Below are 20652 nucleotides of genomic sequence, written 5' to 3'. Positions count from 1 at the left end.
TCATCAGAAATTTTTCATACCTCAAAGGACTAAATGAATGCTAACTATAATTAGATCTCAAGCAGACCAATAATGAAACCCCTGTATTGTTACACATCTTTTCTATTTAAATTGTATTGACATTATAATGATGTAAAATATGGTCATTGATTCCAACCCAGTGAAAATATAAAGTGCAAATTCAAATAATGGCTCCATTTCAGAAAATTCATTATTGGAACCTGATTGTATTGTTAGTATTAGGATTGTTGTTATTATTATTAATTTTTTAAGAAACTGAGATTGAGGGAGAATAGAATCAAGGTATTTATATGCCAAAGTTATACCAGGAATAAGTATTAGAAGAAGGATTCGAATCACAGTCCTTAGACACTAGAATTAGTGCTTAAATTCTATTTTGTCACATTGCTTTCTATAAGTGGCCAAGTTAGCATTCAAACCCAGGTCCCTTTTCCAAACCTAGCGCTTTTCCCCACTAGACCAAACCATTATAAGATCTTAGCAATTTTCTTTCAGTCTCTAACCACTCAGTGGTGGGCTGCCTCCTGCCTGACTCAAGGCTGGTCTCCAGCTGCACCCTCAGACTCATTTGAGATGATTTCAAGATGAATCATCTAAAACCTTACTCCCACAATTGTGTGCCAAAAACACACCCCACAGCCGCGTCTAAAGCTACCAGACGGGGTAGAACTGAGCTCAAACGGAAGAAAGGCAATTGAAACAATTAGTTTCAATAAGCCACTGAAGCATTTTGTCTACCCAACATATGCCTTTGCATTCTTAGGACACATCAGAATGCACCCTTAGGCTACAATAGCTTTGTACTACAAGGCTACAGGAGCCTTGAGTTTTTTAATTCAACCCAATTCAAGTTTCCTTGGCAAACACTTCTTAAGGGACTATAATGTGAACAGCACTGTGCTGGGTATTAGGTCTGCAAGGATAGACACAAAACATACTCTGATATTCTAGCAGAGAAAGTGGTATATATATACATATATATATACACCTTTCTCTCTAACTATATAGATATGTACTTCTTTCTCCCTCTTCCTCTCTTCCCTCTCCTATATATATATATATATAGACTTTTTAAAGAGACAGAGCATTCATTAACTTTAGAGATTTCTCCAAAACACCTGGATTCAAATACCATATCTGTGTTATCTTAGACAAATTATCTAGCTTTCTGGAACGTCCCTTTCCTCATTTGTAGAAGTTGGATTAGGTGACCTTTGAAATCTCTTCTACATCCAGGATCTAATAAGGAAATATATTCTATATCTTATAACTACAGTGACTTTAGGCAATTATAAAGCCAACTAGCTTGTCACATGTGTGAGGATCCAAAAAGATCTTGAAAGCTAAAGCAATGAGCTATATCCAATAAGATGATTCAAGGGCTTGAGGAAGGAGGCCTCTAAAAGCTGTGATTTCATTGGTGGAGATGAAATAAAAGAAGTAGTTATAGTAAAGCATGTCTAAAATATCTTCTATCTCTAAATCTATGCTTCTATGATCCATAGCAAGAAATTCCCCCTACCAAGGCAGAACAGCTATTATCCTGCCATTCAAAATGTTAGAGTTACCTGGGGCACCGAGAGATTATGTGACTTGTCTAGGATCAGGCAATCACTAAGTGTCAGGGGTGGATGACTTGACCTAGATCTTTGCATAATATAGACTCTTAAAAAACTGCATTTGAAGATCAACAGCAATATTTCTTAATGTCAAAGAAAGTGCAAAGCAGGAAATGAAGGACTACACAGTATGGCTCTGTAATACATCATGCTGCTCTTTCAGAATTTAATAATGAGAAATATCAAGTCTTACATGTGGGTCCAAAAAAGCAATTGCCCAAATACAGGATAGAAGTAAGCATAATTAGACAACTCTCTGTGTGTGTGTGTGTGTGTGTGTGTGTGTGTGTGTGTGTATGTGTGTGAACTGAGAGGTTTATAGGTTTCTAAGAGACTAAAAGCTATATATGAATCAAAAAGGAAAAAGAAAAGACAGCAAGAAAGCTAACAATTTAAATTCCATTAAGAGAAGAAGAACAATCAAAACTAGGGAAGTTGCACTCCTGATCCCCCTCCTGCTTTGATTACTCCTAAACCACATTTTGAATGCTGAGTTCGGTCTGGCAAAAGTTATTTTAAGAAAATCAATGACAATCTGGAGCAGGTTCTCTGTAAAGTAATCAGGGTAGTGACAAGAGCGTTCTGCCAAGGAAGCAATTATTAAAAGTTAAATTGTTAAAATTGTTAAATTGTTAAATGAATTAATGATGGTTTTCTTACAGGCAGTTAAGTGGCACAATGGATAGAATGTCAGATCTGGAGTCAGAAAGACTCATCTTCATGAGTTCAACTCCAACCTCAGACACTTATTAGCTCTTATTTATCTCAGTTTCCTCATCTGTAAAACGAGCTAGAGGGGAAAAAATAACAAACCACTCCAATGCCTTTACCAAAAAATTCCCACAAGGAGTCATAAAGGATCAGACAAGACTGAAAACAACTGTTTGAACATAGATACATATGTGTGTATGTTTATGTATAATATGCCTATAAACGAAAAGACATAAGGGGATATGAAATCAGTCTCCAAGGATCTGGAGGGCAGTCATCTGGAAAATGGATTGGATTTGTTTTACCTGATCCCAGAGGACAGAATGAAGAATATTGGATAGAAGCTGAGAGGGAAATGGGATAAATTTAAATTTGGGCTAAGGATAGATTTCCTAAAAATCAGAGCTAGCCAAAAGTGAAATGGAGTATCCATAAGTAAGGAAGCTTCCTTAATTAAAAGTCTTAAAGCAAAGGCCAAATGACTATGAATATTGAAAAAGAGGTTTTTATTCAGACATGGGCAGGACAAGATGGATCTCAGAATTCTTTTATATCTGGTATTTTGTGAGTTTGTGAATTTTTCCATTTTTCATATCAAATCTTATCAGCTTCCCAGCACATTAGTTTCTTCTCCAGCAGATTCAAAGACCAAGCACTTTTCATCTCTCTAAATGCTGTATACTTTATACATTAAAGGCCATATTATTAATACTACTGTCATTTGCATTACTGTATTTCTGAATTTTATTGATATCCAAAACCTCATTAGAAGATTTGGAAATCTAGATAGTTCTTGATCTTTTAGATTTCCCAATATGCTTGGTTTTCTTGGTTCAAAGATGAAGCTCCTGATCCCTGATAACATTTCCTGCTTCTAACACTCTTGCCATAACTTGATTATTCTCTTTAACATTCATTCCATCTTTCTCTTTTTGCCCTTACCCTCACATACTCTAAGCCATAAATGTACCACATTTAGGATTTATTTACAAGAGAAAGGAATAATAAACTTAAATGCAAAGACTGAAATGGTGGCTAATCAAAGATGTGTTTTCAGTAAGGAGATATTAAGCATCTTTTATGTCCTAGGCACTGTGTTAAATACTAGACATGCAAGAGAGAAAAGGAAGGAAACAGTACCTGCCTTCAAAAAAATTATTTTCTATTTGTGAGTACAGATACACAATCAATGACCAAATAAGAAAACCTTTTTAAGTATGTACCATTACCATACCACTATGGTATGAAGTACTTAATAATATTAATTAGGTACTTAAAGCTATTAAGGTAGCTACTATTAGGTACTTAGTACTATTAGGTACCGAGGATGCAGGAACAATAACAATAAAAATAAGCATTGCTTGCCCTTCAGGAGTTTGTATTTTGCTAAAGGAGACAGGACTTGCATAACTTAAGTATATATAAAATTAAAATATAAATCCAAATAGCTGGGGAAGGGGGATAAAGAGACAAGGATCTGGGGAGAGTGATCAGAAAAGGTCTCATGTAAAAGGTAACTCTAAAGTTGACTCTTGAAGGAAACTAGCGATTCTAAAAGTCCTTGGTGGGTGGAAAGGTATTCTGGACATAGGGGACAGACTAAAAAAGGCAAAAAGATGAGAAATCTTGTATGAGGAGCAGGAAGGTCACTACAGGGGGTCTATGGAGTGAGTGGAAGGAGCCATGTGCAGAGCAGAAATTCTATTAGCACAGATAGAATAACACATTAGGCTGGGTCTGTAGTCTTTTCTGCATACAATTGAATCTATTTGCTAGCATTTCTTTGGTGATATCTTCTCATCATTGATAAGAATGAAACCATCACATCTGGATTCTAACACCTTAGGACACAATTATTATATGAAGGAATGGAAAGGGAATGCGAGAAAATGAAGTCAGGAAAAAGGTATTAGACCCAACCAAATACCTACAGAGCAAATCCATTCTGGAGATGATATTGCTTTAAAGGCACTCATAGGTGGTAAAAAAAAAAAAAATTGGGAGTGAGTAATATGAGGACAAAGAACACAGTTAGAGATTACAATGTAGAAGGACAAGAGATTAGGCTCAAATAGGGAGTTTTGGAGTCCATGAATATGGATCAAAGATAGGACCCTCTTTATATGAAGCGTGTGAAATTGGGGGGAGAAGCTCTTGAGAGAGCTCACTGGTCCATTGTATAATCATTGCTTCAGTCTCAGCCAATCAGATAACCTTCTGTTGACTTGAAGGCTTCCAATATTTCATCACCATTCCTACCTAGTTATATTGCTTACAAATGTACTCCTCCACATCTGTCTCAAAGGGAAATTATCACAGGAAACTATCAAATGCAGTTCAAGTTTTTTCCTAGTAACCAGAAAATAGCAATTCAATCCAACACACTATTCATCCCCAAAGTTCACAAAAGATGACCCCTTTAATTATACACGTAACAACAGGAATTCAGTTCCAGAATAAATCTTTTCATTATTTAGTCATGGATGAGTTCCCAGTAAGACAGCGCAAGTAATAAGCAAGAAAATGAAATTACGGAACAGTCTTCCATCACTAGCATTCTCCTTGGATGGCTCTATCTCTATCCTAATTTTCTCCCAGCCCTTTATTCCCTACTAGAATTATAAATTCTTTAAGGCAGGTCTTTTTTGTCTGTGTATTCCCAGTTATTTTCTGAGACAATTCTTTTCTTTTTACCTTAATATCCTCTCAGATTACTCCATCTACTCTCCATATATCTTTTAGGGGCCTGATTTTCTACAGATATTGTTTCTTTATTTGAAAAATGCTTAAATCACTTATTTTTGCTTTTCTTTGCTCTCCCAGCTCTTAGCACAATGCCTGGTACATTAATAAATATTTGTTGGCTGGCTGGTCCCCAGATCTCAATCTCAAGGACATCAGGAAGAGTCACAGACTACAATGTTGCCCAGGACCATTCAGTCATCTCAACTACCTGGTTTTTGTTTTTCTTTGGGAGGGCAGGAGTTTTAGCACTAAGACTCATTAAAAGTGCCAAATTGACACTTTAGGACAAAGTTCGAATTCAGGTCCTCATTGCTTCTCCTCTCCACTATTAAAGTAGATTCCTAATTACTTTCCCTCTTTCAAATCTCTCCCTCCTACTCCCAATCCATTCTCCAGGTAACTGCTAAAATGATATTCCAATATTCCAATCCTTTGCTCAAGAAATTTCATTGGTTCCTTATGACCTGGAGAAAAAAAATACGAACTCTTCAGATGAGCATTTAAACTACTTTGCAGTCTGACTTTGCTCTACCTTTCCAGACTGAGTGCAAATAATTCCCCTTTATGCACTCTCCATTCCAACCAAATTGATACATTTACTAATCTTTATTCATCACAACCCTTCTCCTGACTGGGATGCTCTCTCTTCTCACCTCTGTCTCCTGGAATCCCTCAAACTGTTTATCCCTTTTCACCCAATTTAACTTGTGTCTGCTTTGTGTATGCTCTGTGGATATCCTTATAGGGGCATGTTATTTCTTCCATTAGAATTTAATTTTTTTTTGAGACTAGACAACTTTTCACTTGTATTCCTAATTCTCAGCACAGTGACTGGTTCTTATATTTGTTGACTGAATGATTCACTTTCTAAAGTCACTCCTGGACTTTCCTGGACTGGTTTCATGATTCTCTGATGTTTTCAAGTAAAATGTAATCTTTTGTAGGCAGCAACGGTTGTTCTTTTTTTTCCTACTATTATTATAGTTGAGCACAGTGCTTGGTACATTGTGGGTGCTTAATAAATATTTGTGCATTAACTGGTTGTATCTATATTTCTAGTACCTAGCATAGTACTTCCTACACTGTAGGTACAGAAAATATAAGTGCTTGTTGGCTGGAACTAAAATGGACTGGATTGGATTGGATTAATCTGGACTGAATTGGATCTGACTGGATTAATTTAGGTTGGATTGGATTTAATGGATTGAATAGATTGAAATGGACTGGATCGAAACTTTTCAGACAAAATCTCCCTCCTGAATTTGTGAATTTTTGACAATGGGGGCAATGTTTGTGCTGTCCTCCGGTTGCAGAATAGTGAACAGGATCTCCCTTCCCTGTTCTCACATTCTCTTTTCAGGTAGGAGTGGGAGGTGACTAGAACAATCCCATCCAAAAACATGTCCTTATTTTCTCTGTGTCACTGACATGAATTTATAATACCCGTTGACATTTATAGGGACCTTTCAGGGTCACATCACACATTTCTCCCTGATACAAAGGTCCATCTTTTTAACACCATGTCCTTCTGGTAATATGTGAGATAGAACATCATAATCTCTAGATAACTAAAGAAGTGGTTTGGCCAAAGAATAATGGGGAGTGGGTGTGAGCAGGCTGTAGTGCATTATAAATTAGATATCATGCAGGAAAAGCAGTATGAAGGATGTCATCCAGGAATTGCTTAATCAGGAAAAAAAAAATATTGAGTTGATCATTGAGTGAGGGATATGGACTGATAGAAAGCCAGCAAGCATACCTCTATACCTTTCCTTGAGATAACAAGGGAAGTAAAGGAGGTTCTTTAGAATGGTAGATAGAGCCCCCTGGGAAAACTTGTAGGATAAGAGCATGGAAGGATGAGTAGACATGGGTGGCTTGTGATCCGCCATGTTGGAAGGAACATCTATATTGATGAGACCATAGATACATGGGAGTTACAAAGAAATTTACAGCTGTCATCTCATTGGGATGCATATCCTACAACTATCTTTAATGTAATCAGTTAGATCACACAGTGGATAAAGCTTTGGGCCTGGAATCAGAAAGCCCTGAATTCTATTCTGGCCTTAGTAACCGTGGCCAAGTTACTTACTATCTTTCTGCCTCGTTTCCTCAAAATGGGATAATAATAAGATACTTTTCAAGGTCATTGTGAGAATCAGATTGGGTAATATCTATAAAGCTTGGTACATAGTAAGCATTTAATAAAGGTGTTTCCTTCCCTTTACTATGTGCAGGTCTCTGGTGGGGGAGAAGACCAACATGACTGAAATTACAGCTCTACTGGAGCCTCTGACTACTAAGGGTTACAAATCACTTCACATCCATCATCTCATTTGATTCACACTCTCCGCCTGCCATGGACGGATCTTTCAAAGGGATGTGGATCAAGGCACAGCCTTCTCCCTGAACTGCAGAACTTGTCAGAATCATCACTCACACTCTGGGTCCATCAGAGTAAAGCTATTTACAGACTCAGAAATGAGTGAAGATTTCATTATCCCTGTTGTGGAAACAGTAGCTTCTCCTCTGAGAGTAGGGGCAAGCCAGTGCATGGCTCTGACATCCAGCAGGCCTCCTCTGCCCTAGTATTATCTGGGAACAGGATGGGGAAAAGGAGGCAGAACCTGAGCATAGATTCAATTGAGACCCCAGTTTCAACTCTGCTCCTGATACTGGAAATGGACCACACATATATCACCAAGAGGGACAGCTTGTGAGGCAAACTTTGCCATTGATTTAGTCCTTTGATTTCCTCAGGTCTCAATTTCCTTACCTGAAAAATTAGGATTATAATATTTTATTGTTATTTAATTCCCTCTGTGTGTATGTGTGTATGTATACACATACATATATACAGAGAGGAAATTAAAATATATATATGGAGGCTGAACTAATTAGCCTTTAAGATCCTTTCCAGATTCTCGATCTAAAATCCTTATCTAATCCTATGAACCTCCTTGGGCCTCCGTTTCCCCATCTATAAAATGAAAAGGGTAGTCTAGCTGATTTCTGAGATGTTTTGTTGTTCAGCATTTTTCAGTCATGCTTAACCCTTCATGACCCATTTGGAGTTTTCTTGGCAAAGATCCTAGAACAGTTCGCTATTTCCTTCTCCAATTCATTTTACAAATGAGGAAACTGAGGTAAACAGAGTTAAATGATTTGCCCACAGCGCCATAGCTAGGCTACATTTGAATTCAGATCTTCCTGATTCCAGGCCCAGAATTCTAACCAATGGGCCATTTGAGGTCTGCCCTTCTCAGGTCTTTTATGGCTCAGAATCAACAATACTATTACAGACTCCCAGGGTCCAGCCATATGTGGAGGTTCAGCTAAATGGCTTCTGAGATGCATGTATTTTTTAAAGCTAAAATCTTTAATCCCATAACTCAACTGCCCTCACTTTCCTGCTCTATAAAATGAAGGGGCTGGACTACACGACCTCTGAAATTGCTTCCAGCTCTGATCCCCTGGCCTTTCTAGGCCCCTGTTTCCACATCTATAAAATGAGTGGGTTGGTACATTTAGTCTCAAAGGTCTCTTTGAGCTCTAATGCTGTATGTCTATAGCCTACAGTATCTATCTTACAAAACACTTTTGGATCAAATTAGATAATGTCTACAAAGTATTCTATCAATATCAGCTAGCATCAGTAGTAATAGTACTACAGGGCAAGGTTTGCTTCAGTGGCTCAGAAAGTCAGCAAATTCTGAAGACCAGAAGAGCAAGGTAAGACCGATTCAATCCGATGTAAATTTATTAGAATGGCTCCTCTGCCTAGAAATCCCTGGGTGAATGAAAAGCATTATAATCTGGCAAAAACTAAGCCCTTCACTCCTTTTTGTTGGATGATATCAAATGGCCTATGACTCGATGACTTGGTCACTCACTGACTCCAAAAGGTTGTGACATTTCTCAACAGGGCCTAAAAGTCCTGCATCATACATAAATGATAGAATCTCAGATTTAAACCCAGGAGGGATCTTAAAAGGCATTATTAATGTAGATGAGGAAATGAATCCAGACAAGTGAAATGACCTTTCAAGGTCACTTGACTGGTAAATGATAAAGTGGGATTTGAACCCCAAATCCTCTGCCTCCTTATCCAGTGTTCTTTCCATTCAACTACCTTTCCTCCCTTATATAAAACAAATATAGCCCACTTTGTCTAGTCCAGCCTAGGTCCCTAACAATGCTTCAACCTGGTCATTTTTCTGCCCTGTCCCCAATTCCCCCCCCCCCCACACACACACACACACACACACACACACACACACACACACACACACACACACACACACACACACACCACACACACACACACACACACACACACACACACACACACCACACACACACACACACACACACACACACACACACACATACACACACATGTTTCCTCAATTATAAAATGGGGATAACTTTCAAGGGTTGTTGTGAAATCAAATGAGATAATATCTGTAAATCCCTTAGCATAGTTCTTGGTACAGAAAAGTGCTTATTAAATATTTGTTTTCTTCCTTCTTCCCTTCTTTCTTTCCTTTTTTTTATTTTTTTCATCCTTCTTTCATTTTTTCTTCTTTTCTTCCTTCTTTCATTTTTTCTTCTTTTCTTCCTCCTTTCATTTCTTCCCCCCTCTTTTTTTCCTTCCTTCTTTTATGCCATTCTCCCTTTCTCCCTTGCTTCTTTCTTTCCTTACTTCCTTCCTTTTGTTTTTCCTTTCTTTTCAGAGAACAGTAATCAAACCAATACTAGCATTGATTGAAAAGGCATGACTATTGACTGCCCAATGATTCCAGTCACCATTTCTGTGACATCTCAGACCAAAACACCTTTTCCTAGTCACCATTCCTTGAAATGTGGTGTCTTCCTTATTAGAATGCATATTCCTTGAAGATAAAAATATTTGTCTCTTTTTTGTATTTGTATACCTCACATTTAGTCATATATTAAATACTTAATACATTCTTTTTCATAATAATAATAAGATAATATTTATATAGAGCCTACTATATATCAGGTCTTAAGCTTTTTACAAATAATATCTCATTTTATCTTCACAACAACCCTGGGGGTTAAGTACTTTTGTTATCCCCATTTTACAGATGAGATACTGAGGCAAACAGAATTGAAATGGCTTGCTCAGACTCACATAGCTAATTAAACATCTGAGGTCGACTGGCCCTTCTGACTCCAGGTCTAACTCATTTTTTCATTCATTCATGTTGATAAGACAGTAAAAATCATGTTTGAAATCATGTAAGAAACCTTAAAGATTATCTAGTCAACTCTTTCATTTTACAAATGAGAAACTTGGAAGCCAGAGAAGTTAAATGTCTGAGGAAGACTTTCCACCCTAGGCCCTCTGAGTCCAAATCTGCCATATATTTCATTATACTACGCTCACTCTCCCATCAATAAAATGACTTAACCAGTTGGAATTTCAAACTTTCTATTTCTCTGAGAGATAAAAAACCACGAACCAAATTTTCACATAAGAATATTTAAGAAATAGCATCTTACAATTAATAAATGCTTACTGAATTGACTTATAACAACAGAGAAGAACTGAATGGGAAATTGCTTCTTGAATCTGTTCTAATTCTCTGTGTTTTAAAATTTTGGTTGTGGTAAATAAGTATACTTACTGGAATATTATTTTCAATATTAAGTTGTTTAGCAAATCCATTTTTATTATTGATGATATAAAAGCTGCCTAACTAATCACAAATTCTGAGGATATGAATCCATGAGCTCTTCCCATAAAAAGTATAATGATTCAGATTGTAAGTATTTTGAAGATAGTTACTATAGTTTCTAATTGGGTAAGTCCAGGGCAAGAACTTAGAGATAAACAGGTCCTGACATTTACTCAGATAAGCAGGCTAGGCATCCCAGACTTGCTAAACTCAATGGAAAAATCAGGAAACCAGAAGGCACAATTCTTGGCTCCCAGTCTAATGCAGTAAGACATACATCTTTCTCCCAAAGACAGCTGCCTTCCTACCCGGCACACTTGTTTTCTCAGCATCATCCCAATGACAAAACTCGAGACAAGGTCTAAGCTTTGCTGACAGCATCTTCCCCTCCCAAGGAGACAGTGAGGAAACGGTCTGACAGTGAAAACCTGGTAATGAGAATCCCACTCCCTGATGTGCACCGAGATCTCAGCTCAATCTTAGAGAAGCAAATGGACCATGTGTCACTAATCAGTGTAAGTCATGAGGCTGAACCAAGCCTTTTCCCCTGGATCTCTGGAGTCCATTGTCCCTGCTGCCAAAGGGCCAGATCACACAGCTTTGAGGTGGGAAGATCAGAGCCAGGGAATTAAATAAACCTTGGATCTCTGGAGCCCATTGTCCCTGCTGCCAAAGGGCCAGATCACAGAGCTTTGAGGTGGGAAGATCAGAGCTAGGGAATTAAATAAACACTGGAAATAGAAGTTGTCTTCAATCCTTAGACAGAACCTGGTGATATTTAAAAGTGATTTATTACAGTTGACCGAATAGGTGGATATTGATCAACCTACAAGCAATAGGCTCTTAAGCATTTTCTCTGTGCCAGATTTTGGGAACATAAAGACAGAGGTGTACGTTCTAAAGAATAATTAAGACTAATAACAATTTGTTGTTGTTGAATTGTTTTGACTGTCCCCCACTTTTCATAATCCCATGTGTAATTTTCTTGGTAAAAATACTGAAGTGGTTTGGCATCTCCTACAATTCATTGTACAGATGAGGAAACTGAGGCAAATAGGGTCATGCAACTAGTAAGTATCTGAATATGGATTCAAATTCATGAAGAAGAATGTCTCTCTATTGCTCTAGCCACTGTACCATCTATGTGCCCTAAAATTAGTTATAACTAAAAATTTATATTTTATAAAATATACTTAGATTTTATAGTTATAAAAAATATTGTATTTCAAGGTTTGCAAATACTTTACATGTATTATTTCCTTCCAGCCTGATTACAACACTGTGAGGTAAGTGCTACTGTTATTCCCATTTTACAAATCAATAAGCATTTATTTAGCACCTATTATATGCCAGGTACTATGAGCTATGCACTAAGGATTCAAAAAAAGGCCAAAAAAAAAAAAAGTTATTTCCCTCAAGAAGCTCACAGTGTAATAGGAGAGATAAAACATAAAAGAAAACTATATACAAATAAGATCTATGAGGATCATAATAATCATTACTAATAAAAATAGCTAGTATTTATGTAGCACATAATATATGTCAGGCTTTGCATTAACTGCAAATTTATCTAATTTTATCCTCACCACAACCCTAAGAGACATATGCTATACTTATCTCCATTTTACAATTGAGGAAACTGAGGCAGGCAGAGGGTAAGTGATTTGCTTAAGATCACATAACTAGTGGGTATTATCAGAGTCACTTGCTAGAGTACTACAGAGTCTGTGGGGAAAGCTTGTTCTCACAACACTATTCAGAAAACTGTTTGAATTTGCAAAAGATTTCTGGAGAAAAAAAAGGCAATGAGAGAAAAGACAAAAGACTTCTCGAGATGCTTGACACCCATCCAGCCACCCACCCCAGCCACTTTCTTGCTACCCATTCTGGGGATACACTCTCCAAAATACTAGCCCTCCAAAGATCACCCCCTGAGGACCTTACTACCTTCAGCCTTTGGCAAAGCCATCCTGACTCCTGAGTGAATATATCCAAAATTATGAAGGCTCATTTTATTTAAAAAATACTGCACCCAAGCCTAGGCCAGATATCTTCATCCTCATTCAGGAATATTCAAATGGTCTTTGGTAGAAAAAATTTCCTCATCCTGCTATAGACTGAGTGGGTGTGATGAGACATTCAAGTCCATATATTTGCAAGGTCAATGGAAACTTGATTTAGCAACAACAGCCAGCATTTATATAGTACTTTGTGGTTTGCAAAGTGCTTTACAAATATTAACTCAATTTTTGGCAATTAGAGTGGGCCAAATTGGGATGGGCTGAACCAGGAAACAGTAGATTCTCTCTCCCTTAGGGAGGGGTCTTCAAGCAGAGATAACACAATGAGTAGTTGGGTATATTGGATATGTTATAGAAGAAACTGTGTGTGTGTGTGTGTGTGTGTGTGTGTGTGTGTGTGTGTGTGTGTATGCATGTGTGTGTGTGTAGCCATTGAGGTCCCTCCTAACTCTGAAATTCTCTAAACCAACTTTTTTTATTATTATTAAAAAAGAGATTTTCTTGTTCTCATGAGTAACTAAATATTTCAAGCTTTTGAAGAAAGGTGATATTCTTGACCCACTAGCAGTCAACTTGTTTCCTGGTAGTGGGGTGGCCCTTCAGGGATTCTGTACAGCCTCCTCACTCTCTCACCAGCCTTCCTTGTGACCAAGGACACAACTGGGAGATGTATGAGCAAGGGGTAGAAGTAGAAGTGTCTATAGCCAGGAAATAAAGAGAAGAGAACAGGTCTTTACTAGAATCAACTCTTTAGTTCAATTCAACCAAAATTTGCAGAACATACACTGTGTGTGAGACCCCTGGGTTAGTACTGTGAACCTTTAAAAGTCATTCAAAATCAAGCAAAGCCCCAGCCACTGGCTATATTTACATGTGTTTACATACATTTGCATAAACAACTCTAATTTCTCTTTCTTACAAAGATATAGGCTGCTCTGTTTCCCAACAGGGAAGAAAAGATCCCTTGTTGATAATATTCCTGTCAACTCATAATCAGGGCAAGATGGCGGTCTTGGCTAAGTCATTAGCAGGGTTCAGATCAATAGAACATGCAGCCTGCTTCTTGCCAGACATTGAGCTTCTGCAGTCCTACCTAAGAAAATTGTCTCCTGATGTGAATCCCTCTGCTTCACTGGCTTCTTCCTTCTGAAGGATGAGTCAAATATGGTCACTTACTCATCAACCAGGGCTCTCACAGAACCATAGGTGAGGGGTCTGTTGTCAGTCTTTACAGGTCAGATCTATTCTTCATTTCCAATCCCCCTGGCTGAACTTCAGACATATGCTTCTGGCAGAACTTTGGTCGGGATTTCAATTATAATAAATTTGAAGGAAGAGAAAAAGGAAGGAACAAAGGAAAGGGAGAAAGGGAGGAAGGAAAGAAAGAAGAAGGGAAGGAAGGAAGGAAGGAAGGAAGGAAGGAAGGAAGGAAGGAAGGAAGGAAGGAAGGAAGGAAGGAAGGAAGGAAGGAAGGAAGGAAGGAAGGAAGGAAGGGAGGGAAGGAAGGAAGGGAAGGAGGGAGGGAGGGAAAGAGGGAGGGAGGAAAGAAAATATATTTAATAAAAGTTAAATACATGCTAAGTAAGCAAAACAGTCTCTGCCCTCAAGGAGTTTATATTCTAATGTGGAAAAGTAAAACATAAAGAAAGCTAAAAAGAAGGAAGGGAGTGGGAAGGGCAGCAGCATGGTTTGGAAATGACTAGGAAATAACCAAGAGGCCTGGTCCTGGACAAGAGAAAGTGAAGGTCCAACCAGTAGAACCAGAGTGTCCAAGGAAGAGTTCAGGATTGGGTGGAAAGGAGATACAGAGGATAAACAGAATGTAATTCATAATTTTTGCATCTGGAACAACTGGTCTCAGGAACTGCTAGAACATGGCCACCAGATGACACAGGGACATCATAGGTTTTCTAAACTTTTGAAGAGAGAAAATTCTCCCAGAACAAAATTTATAGTACATTAGGGACATGGTAATCAGAGGAACACACATACTGTGGGACTCTGGTGTCAGCCCCTTATAAATTGCCCAACTTGGAGCAAAGCTCTATGGCACGACCCTAGTTATAGCGCTACTTTAGATATGCAAAGTAGAATAAGTTTGTGTCAATAGGTGCTATAGCCTAACTGTTTTTTCCATGAAGGATTCTAGGATTTAGAGATGGAAGGAGATCCTCTCCTTATTTCACAGCTAGATAAAATGAGACATAAAAACAGAGCAAGTCTGTCTTTTTTCTTAAAGTGACAGTTACCAACTGGTACCTTATAATTGTGACTTCATTACCACTATCCTTTGTACTATCCTAGTTAACAATCAGTGCCTATTGTGGATCACAGAATTTGAAAGTTGGAAGGGACCTTAGAGGCAATTTGGTCCCGCCAGTACATGAAAAGGAAGTAGCCTCATTCTCTAGAAGAACTTGAAGGAGGAGAATTCTACTCCCTGGAATGGAGGCAAGTCATCCCATTTGGTGATGGGATATAATTGTTAAGAAGTATTTTCTGACAGTAAGGCTAATTGATAAGGTTATCAAACTGTGCATACTCTTTGACCCAGCAGTGTCTCAAGTGGGTCTGTATCTCAAGGAAATCATAAAGCAGGGAAAAGAACCCACATGTGCAAAAAATTTGTAGCAGCTCTTTTTGGAAAATGAGTAGACGCCCATCAATTGAGGAATGGCTGAATTAGTTGTGATATATGAAGGTAATGGGATATATGTTCTGTAAAAAATGAAGAACAAGCTGATTTTAGAAAGCCTGAAAAGATTTACACAAACTGATGCTGAGCAAAACAAGCAGAACCAGGAATACAGTAACACAGTATTGTATACAGTAATAGCAAGAATGCACGATGATTAACTATGAAAGACTTGGTTCTTCTCAGTGGTTCAGTGATCCAAAGAGATCCCAATAGACTGGATAGAAAATGCCATGTGCATTCAGAAAAAGAACTATGGAGATTGAATGTACTTCTAGTTTTTTTGTTTTGTTTTTGGTTTTTTGCTGAGGCAATTGGGGTAAAGTGACTTGCCCAGGATTGCACTGCTAGAAAATGTAAAGTGTCTAAGGCCATATTTGAACTCAGGTCCTCCTGACTTCAGGGCTGGTGCTCCATCCACTGAGCCACCTAGCTGCCCCTGGAGATTAAATGTAAATCAAAACATGCTATATTCACTTCTTTTTTCTGTTTCTTTTCTCTCTCATGGTTTTTCCCTTTTGTTCTGATTTTTTTTCTCCCAACATGATTCATAAAGCAAAGTGTTTCCAAATTTTTAAAGTAGGTTAATTGATCATTTTGCAACTTCAACCCATTGGTTCTTGTCTGGCATTCTGGGGCTAAGCAAAACAAGTCTAACCAACTACCATGTCCCCTCTGAGTATTCTGTTTTTCAAGCTAAACATACCCACTTCCTTCAAGTGATTCCCATACAACATGAACTTGAGGACTGTCACCATTTTTGGCAATCCTTCTCTAGACACTTTCCACCTCTATCGACAATCTTCTTAAGCCATGGCATCTAGAATTAAATACAACTATCCAGATGAGATATGATCAGGGCAGAATACAATGAGACTATTACCTCCTTCTTCTATCTGATTAATTCCATCTTATTAGATTCAGTATAACACATAATAATGTTACAAGATTTTTTTAGATCCTGATTCTTTCATCAACTGTGTTAGTTAGTCCTTCTAGCTTGATGTCACTTCCAAATTCTATAAAATTTTCTCTGTGCCTTTCTCTAAGTCATTGGTATTAAAACAAAATTAAACAGCAAAGAGCCAAGATCAGATCTCTAGGCAATCATTTGGAGATTTCCTTGCAAAGGTGAGGTCAAACCATTAATGATGACTCTTTAAGTAGGATGATTCAACCAGTTCCAAATTCATTTAATTGCATGCCTTTCTAGGACACATCTCTCTCTCTTTTCTCAAGAACAGCATAAGCTATTTTACCAATACATGACCAAAGCCTAGGCAAACCATATCTATAGCATTCTTCTCATCTCCTAGTTTAATAGCCCTGTCAAAAAAAGAAATAAGGTTAGCCGGGCATTACATATTCTTGATGAAGCCATGTAGCTCTTTTTAATCACCACTTCTTTTTCTGGATGTTTATCATCCTCCATCCCTTGAAAGATCCATTCTAAAATTTTCCCAGGAATACATCTTACAGGAAGATTTTTGATACAACATTTAATCCACCATAAAAATAAAAAATGGTTTAGGGTTTGGGGTTTTGTTTTGTTTTGTTTTAATTTGTTATTTTTTTTTTGTCTACTTACTGTTCCTGGCTCAAATCGGAAACTGATGAGAAGTAAGATCTGGGCCACCAGAATAGCAAAGGACAAGTTGGCGTGGATATGGTAGCGCTGGTTTCGAATGGTACTGACGGAGCTGGAGGGGAAAAAGATAAAGCAAGGATTACAATCAAAATGACAGTACATCTCTCCTGGCTGATTCCCAACTTATTATAAGATCATAAAACCATAGGTCTAAAGCTAGAAGGGAATTCATAGATCATCTAGGTCATAATTCCTTCATTTTACAGATGGGATAACTGAGGCCTAGAGAAATGAGGTGACTGCCTAAGATTACATAGGCAGTAAATGTAAGAAATAGAATTTAAACCCAAGTTCTCAGATCTATTGTAGAGGGGAAGTATTCTATTACTACTGTGAATTTGCCTTTTTCTCTGGGTTTTTTTAAAATGGTTTCATTAAGAGCTGAAAATAAGGAAATCATAGCTACCAGCCCCTCAGTGCCCAAGAATGAGAAGCTTATTTCAATTTCAAAGATATCATGAGTGTTTCAATGTAGACCCCTCTTCACCAAGGCTACAAAACCTGCTCTGTACCAGAATACACTCATGGGTGGTTCCTTTTGGCCTCTGTAAGGCTGCTTTGACTTTACCAAACCCTTTCCATGGCAAGGACATGGGGAACATGATGGCATGCAAGACAGTTAGACCTCTGATGGGGGAAATAGGACATACGCCCAGAATGTTTGCTTTTAGTTTTTGTTTTTTTGGTTTTTTTCTCCCTGTTAATTCAGTGTGAATAAGTAGGAGAAAAGAAAAAAAGAAAAAAAAAAAAAAAGAAAAGAAAAGAAAAGAAATCATCCATAAGTGGCCCTGTCCATTCTCTCCTGAATAATTTGAAAAGACAGGCAGGCACTAAGGGGCAGAGAGGAAAGGGGGGGAGGACGCATCACTCCAGGAATAAACTTCATCTGTATGCAAAAAATGAAGCATCACCAAACTGCAAGTCAGTCCTTAAAAAGGATGAAGTTCCAATAGTGATGACAGGAAGAACAAGGAAGGAAGTTGCCTGATTCCATGCCAAATAACCTAGGGCTACTTGATGCCAGATGGTAACAGAGTTTTTAAATTCTCATGTACCCCAACATCCAGGAAATGCCCAGTGTAATTAACAAGAAGCAGCCTACCTTGAGGAAAAGAGCATTGAATTTGGATTCAGATGATTTGGGGCAAATCCCACCTCAGCTACTGGCTGCCTAAGTGATCCTGGCCAAGTCATTTATATTCTCTGGGGCTCATGTTGTCCATAGGTAACATGATAACTTTGAACTAGAGAGTTTCTGAAAGATCCCTCCTAGTTCGAATATTCTGATAGTCCTCAGGGCTCTCTGTTCTCAAGACCACCAGCCTGGATAGTTTCTTATTCCATGATTCTGCTTTCCACTTCCACTCACATCATTGGATTTAGAGCTATAAAAGGACTTTAGAGGTCATCAGTACAACTGGAAGCCATTGAGAAGTAGACAATGGGAAAAGATTTTGATTTCATGGAAAGTGACTCAGTTTTGGATAGAGTGCAGGACCTGAAATCAGGAAAATCTGAATTCAAATCTGACCCTAGGCAATCACTTACCCGGTGTTTTCCTCAAATTCCTCATCTGCAAAATGGGAGAAATAACACTTATCTCTCAGGATTGTTGTGAGGATCAAATTAGATAATTATTGCAAATGCTTAGCACAGTCGCTGGCACATTGTAAACACTATATAACTGCCAGTTAATAGTTTAATATTAGTTGTTGTGTGAGCCTAATCAAGTTACTTCACCTCCCTCTGCCTTTAATTTGGAGATAATAACACTTATCTCCCAAGATGGATGTGAGGATCTAATGCAATACCATATGTTAAGTGCTCTGCTAATCTTTAAGTGATATGGAAATAATGATGATGATGATAACGCTATATGAAGGAACCAGAATTATTCAGCTTGGAGAAGAAAAAGTTCATGCCTCTACTGGGGATGGGTAAGGGGCAAGCATGGGAGAGATAATACCACTTTCCCTTCTAACCAAACTGATCCACTTCCTGTTCCTTCCCAGGATATTCTAATCTCCTGCTACCAATTTACACATCTTTGCACAGGCTATTCCCCCAGTGCCTGAATGAACAGAAGCCCTTACTGAATAATTTTGCATATTACGAATCTGTACCCTGTATTTACATATCTTGAGGATTTTTTTAATCTCCTCAGCAGAATATAAGATCCTTGAGATCAGGGATAGTCTTGATTTTATATATGTAATCTCCAAATCACTGTCACACAGTAGGCATTTCATAAATACTTATAGATTGATTGATTGATTATAGTATTTAAGTACAGTGTCAAATGGAAAAGGGATTAGATTTGTTCTGTTGGACTGAGAGGGCAAAACTAGAAGCAATGGGTATAAACTACAAAGGGAGAAATGTAGACTGAACTTTAAGAAAAATTGAAAATTAAAAAAAAAAAAAACTTTGTATAACTTCTAGCTATCCCAAAGTAGAAGTAGTGGGCATTCTCTCACCACAGCTTTCCAAGCAAAGGTTGGGTGATTACTTGTTGGATAAGTTGAAGAATGGATTCCTGGTCAAGTTTGAGTTAAACTAGAATCCAACTCTGACATTCTAAGATGTGGGAATCCCATCATTTAAAACAAAAACCTAGAGAAGAGTTAACTGCCCAAGGTCACACAGCTGAAATCTCACTTTCTTCAGGAGGCCTTCCCTCTGATATCATCTTCCTTTTATAATTAAATAACCTAGTTGTTTATATGTTGGCTGCTCCATTAGATTGTAGACTTTTTAAAGGTAAGGACTGTGTCTTTGCCTTTCTTTGTACCCTAGTGGTTGCCCCACAGTAAGCACTTAATAATGGTTGTTACCTGAGTGACATAGTAAAAGGCAGATTCTGGATTTGAACCTGGTTTCCAATTCATGTGTGTGTGTATGTGTGTGTGTGTGTGTATGTGTGTGTGTGTAGATAGATATAGATATATATCTATATATGCATATATGCACATGCATGTATATACACACAAAATACATGTGTGTATCCATATGTGCATTTATGGCTATAGATACATATATGTGTATAAATACATGTGTGCGTTGTGCATGTAAATCTATACATACATATATATATATCCTTTACTATTTGCTAAATGATAATTTTTTACTAAATGCTAAATTTTACTAATTTGCTAAATATAATTATCTCATTTAATTCTCAAAACACCCCAGAGAGGAAGTAAGTGCTATTATGATGATCCTCCTTTACAGATGAGGAAACTGAGGCAAATATAAGTTAAGCATTTCACCCAGGGTAACACATTTAAATTTAGTTCTTCCTGGGTCTAGGCCAGCACTCTCTCCACTGTATGATCTAGTTGCTCCAAATAGCAAATGAAGTTTTTCCAGATTTTTTCTCCCATCCCATCTGCACTGATCCTCCATTTTCAGTTTTTGATGCTTCCAAAGCCCTAAAACTTATTTCCCAATGATTGATCCCCAGGAAATTTTCCTAATGCCTCAT

At 37.8% G+C, this 20652-nt stretch overlaps 1 protein-coding gene across 2 annotated transcripts in view; it reads right to left on the bottom strand.

The window, feature by feature from the left end:
- ADGRD1 (adhesion G protein-coupled receptor D1) overlaps positions 1-20652 on the bottom strand; it is a 435558-nt gene that overhangs the window by 108877 nt on the left and 306029 nt on the right. For both annotated transcript variants that reach the window (XM_074299712.1, XM_074299710.1), the window contains one exon: positions 17109-17220. In XM_074299712.1, the coding sequence (XP_074155813.1) occupies positions 17109-17220 (112 nt within the window). The remainder of the gene's footprint in view (positions 1-17108; positions 17221-20652) is intronic.

The sequence above is a fragment of the Sminthopsis crassicaudata genome, chromosome 1 (genome assembly GCF_048593235.1).
Source record: "Sminthopsis crassicaudata isolate SCR6 chromosome 1, ASM4859323v1, whole genome shotgun sequence".
Taxonomy (NCBI): Eukaryota; Metazoa; Chordata; class Mammalia; order Dasyuromorphia; family Dasyuridae; genus Sminthopsis; species Sminthopsis crassicaudata.
This window is presented reverse-complemented; position numbering and strand designations above follow the sequence as displayed.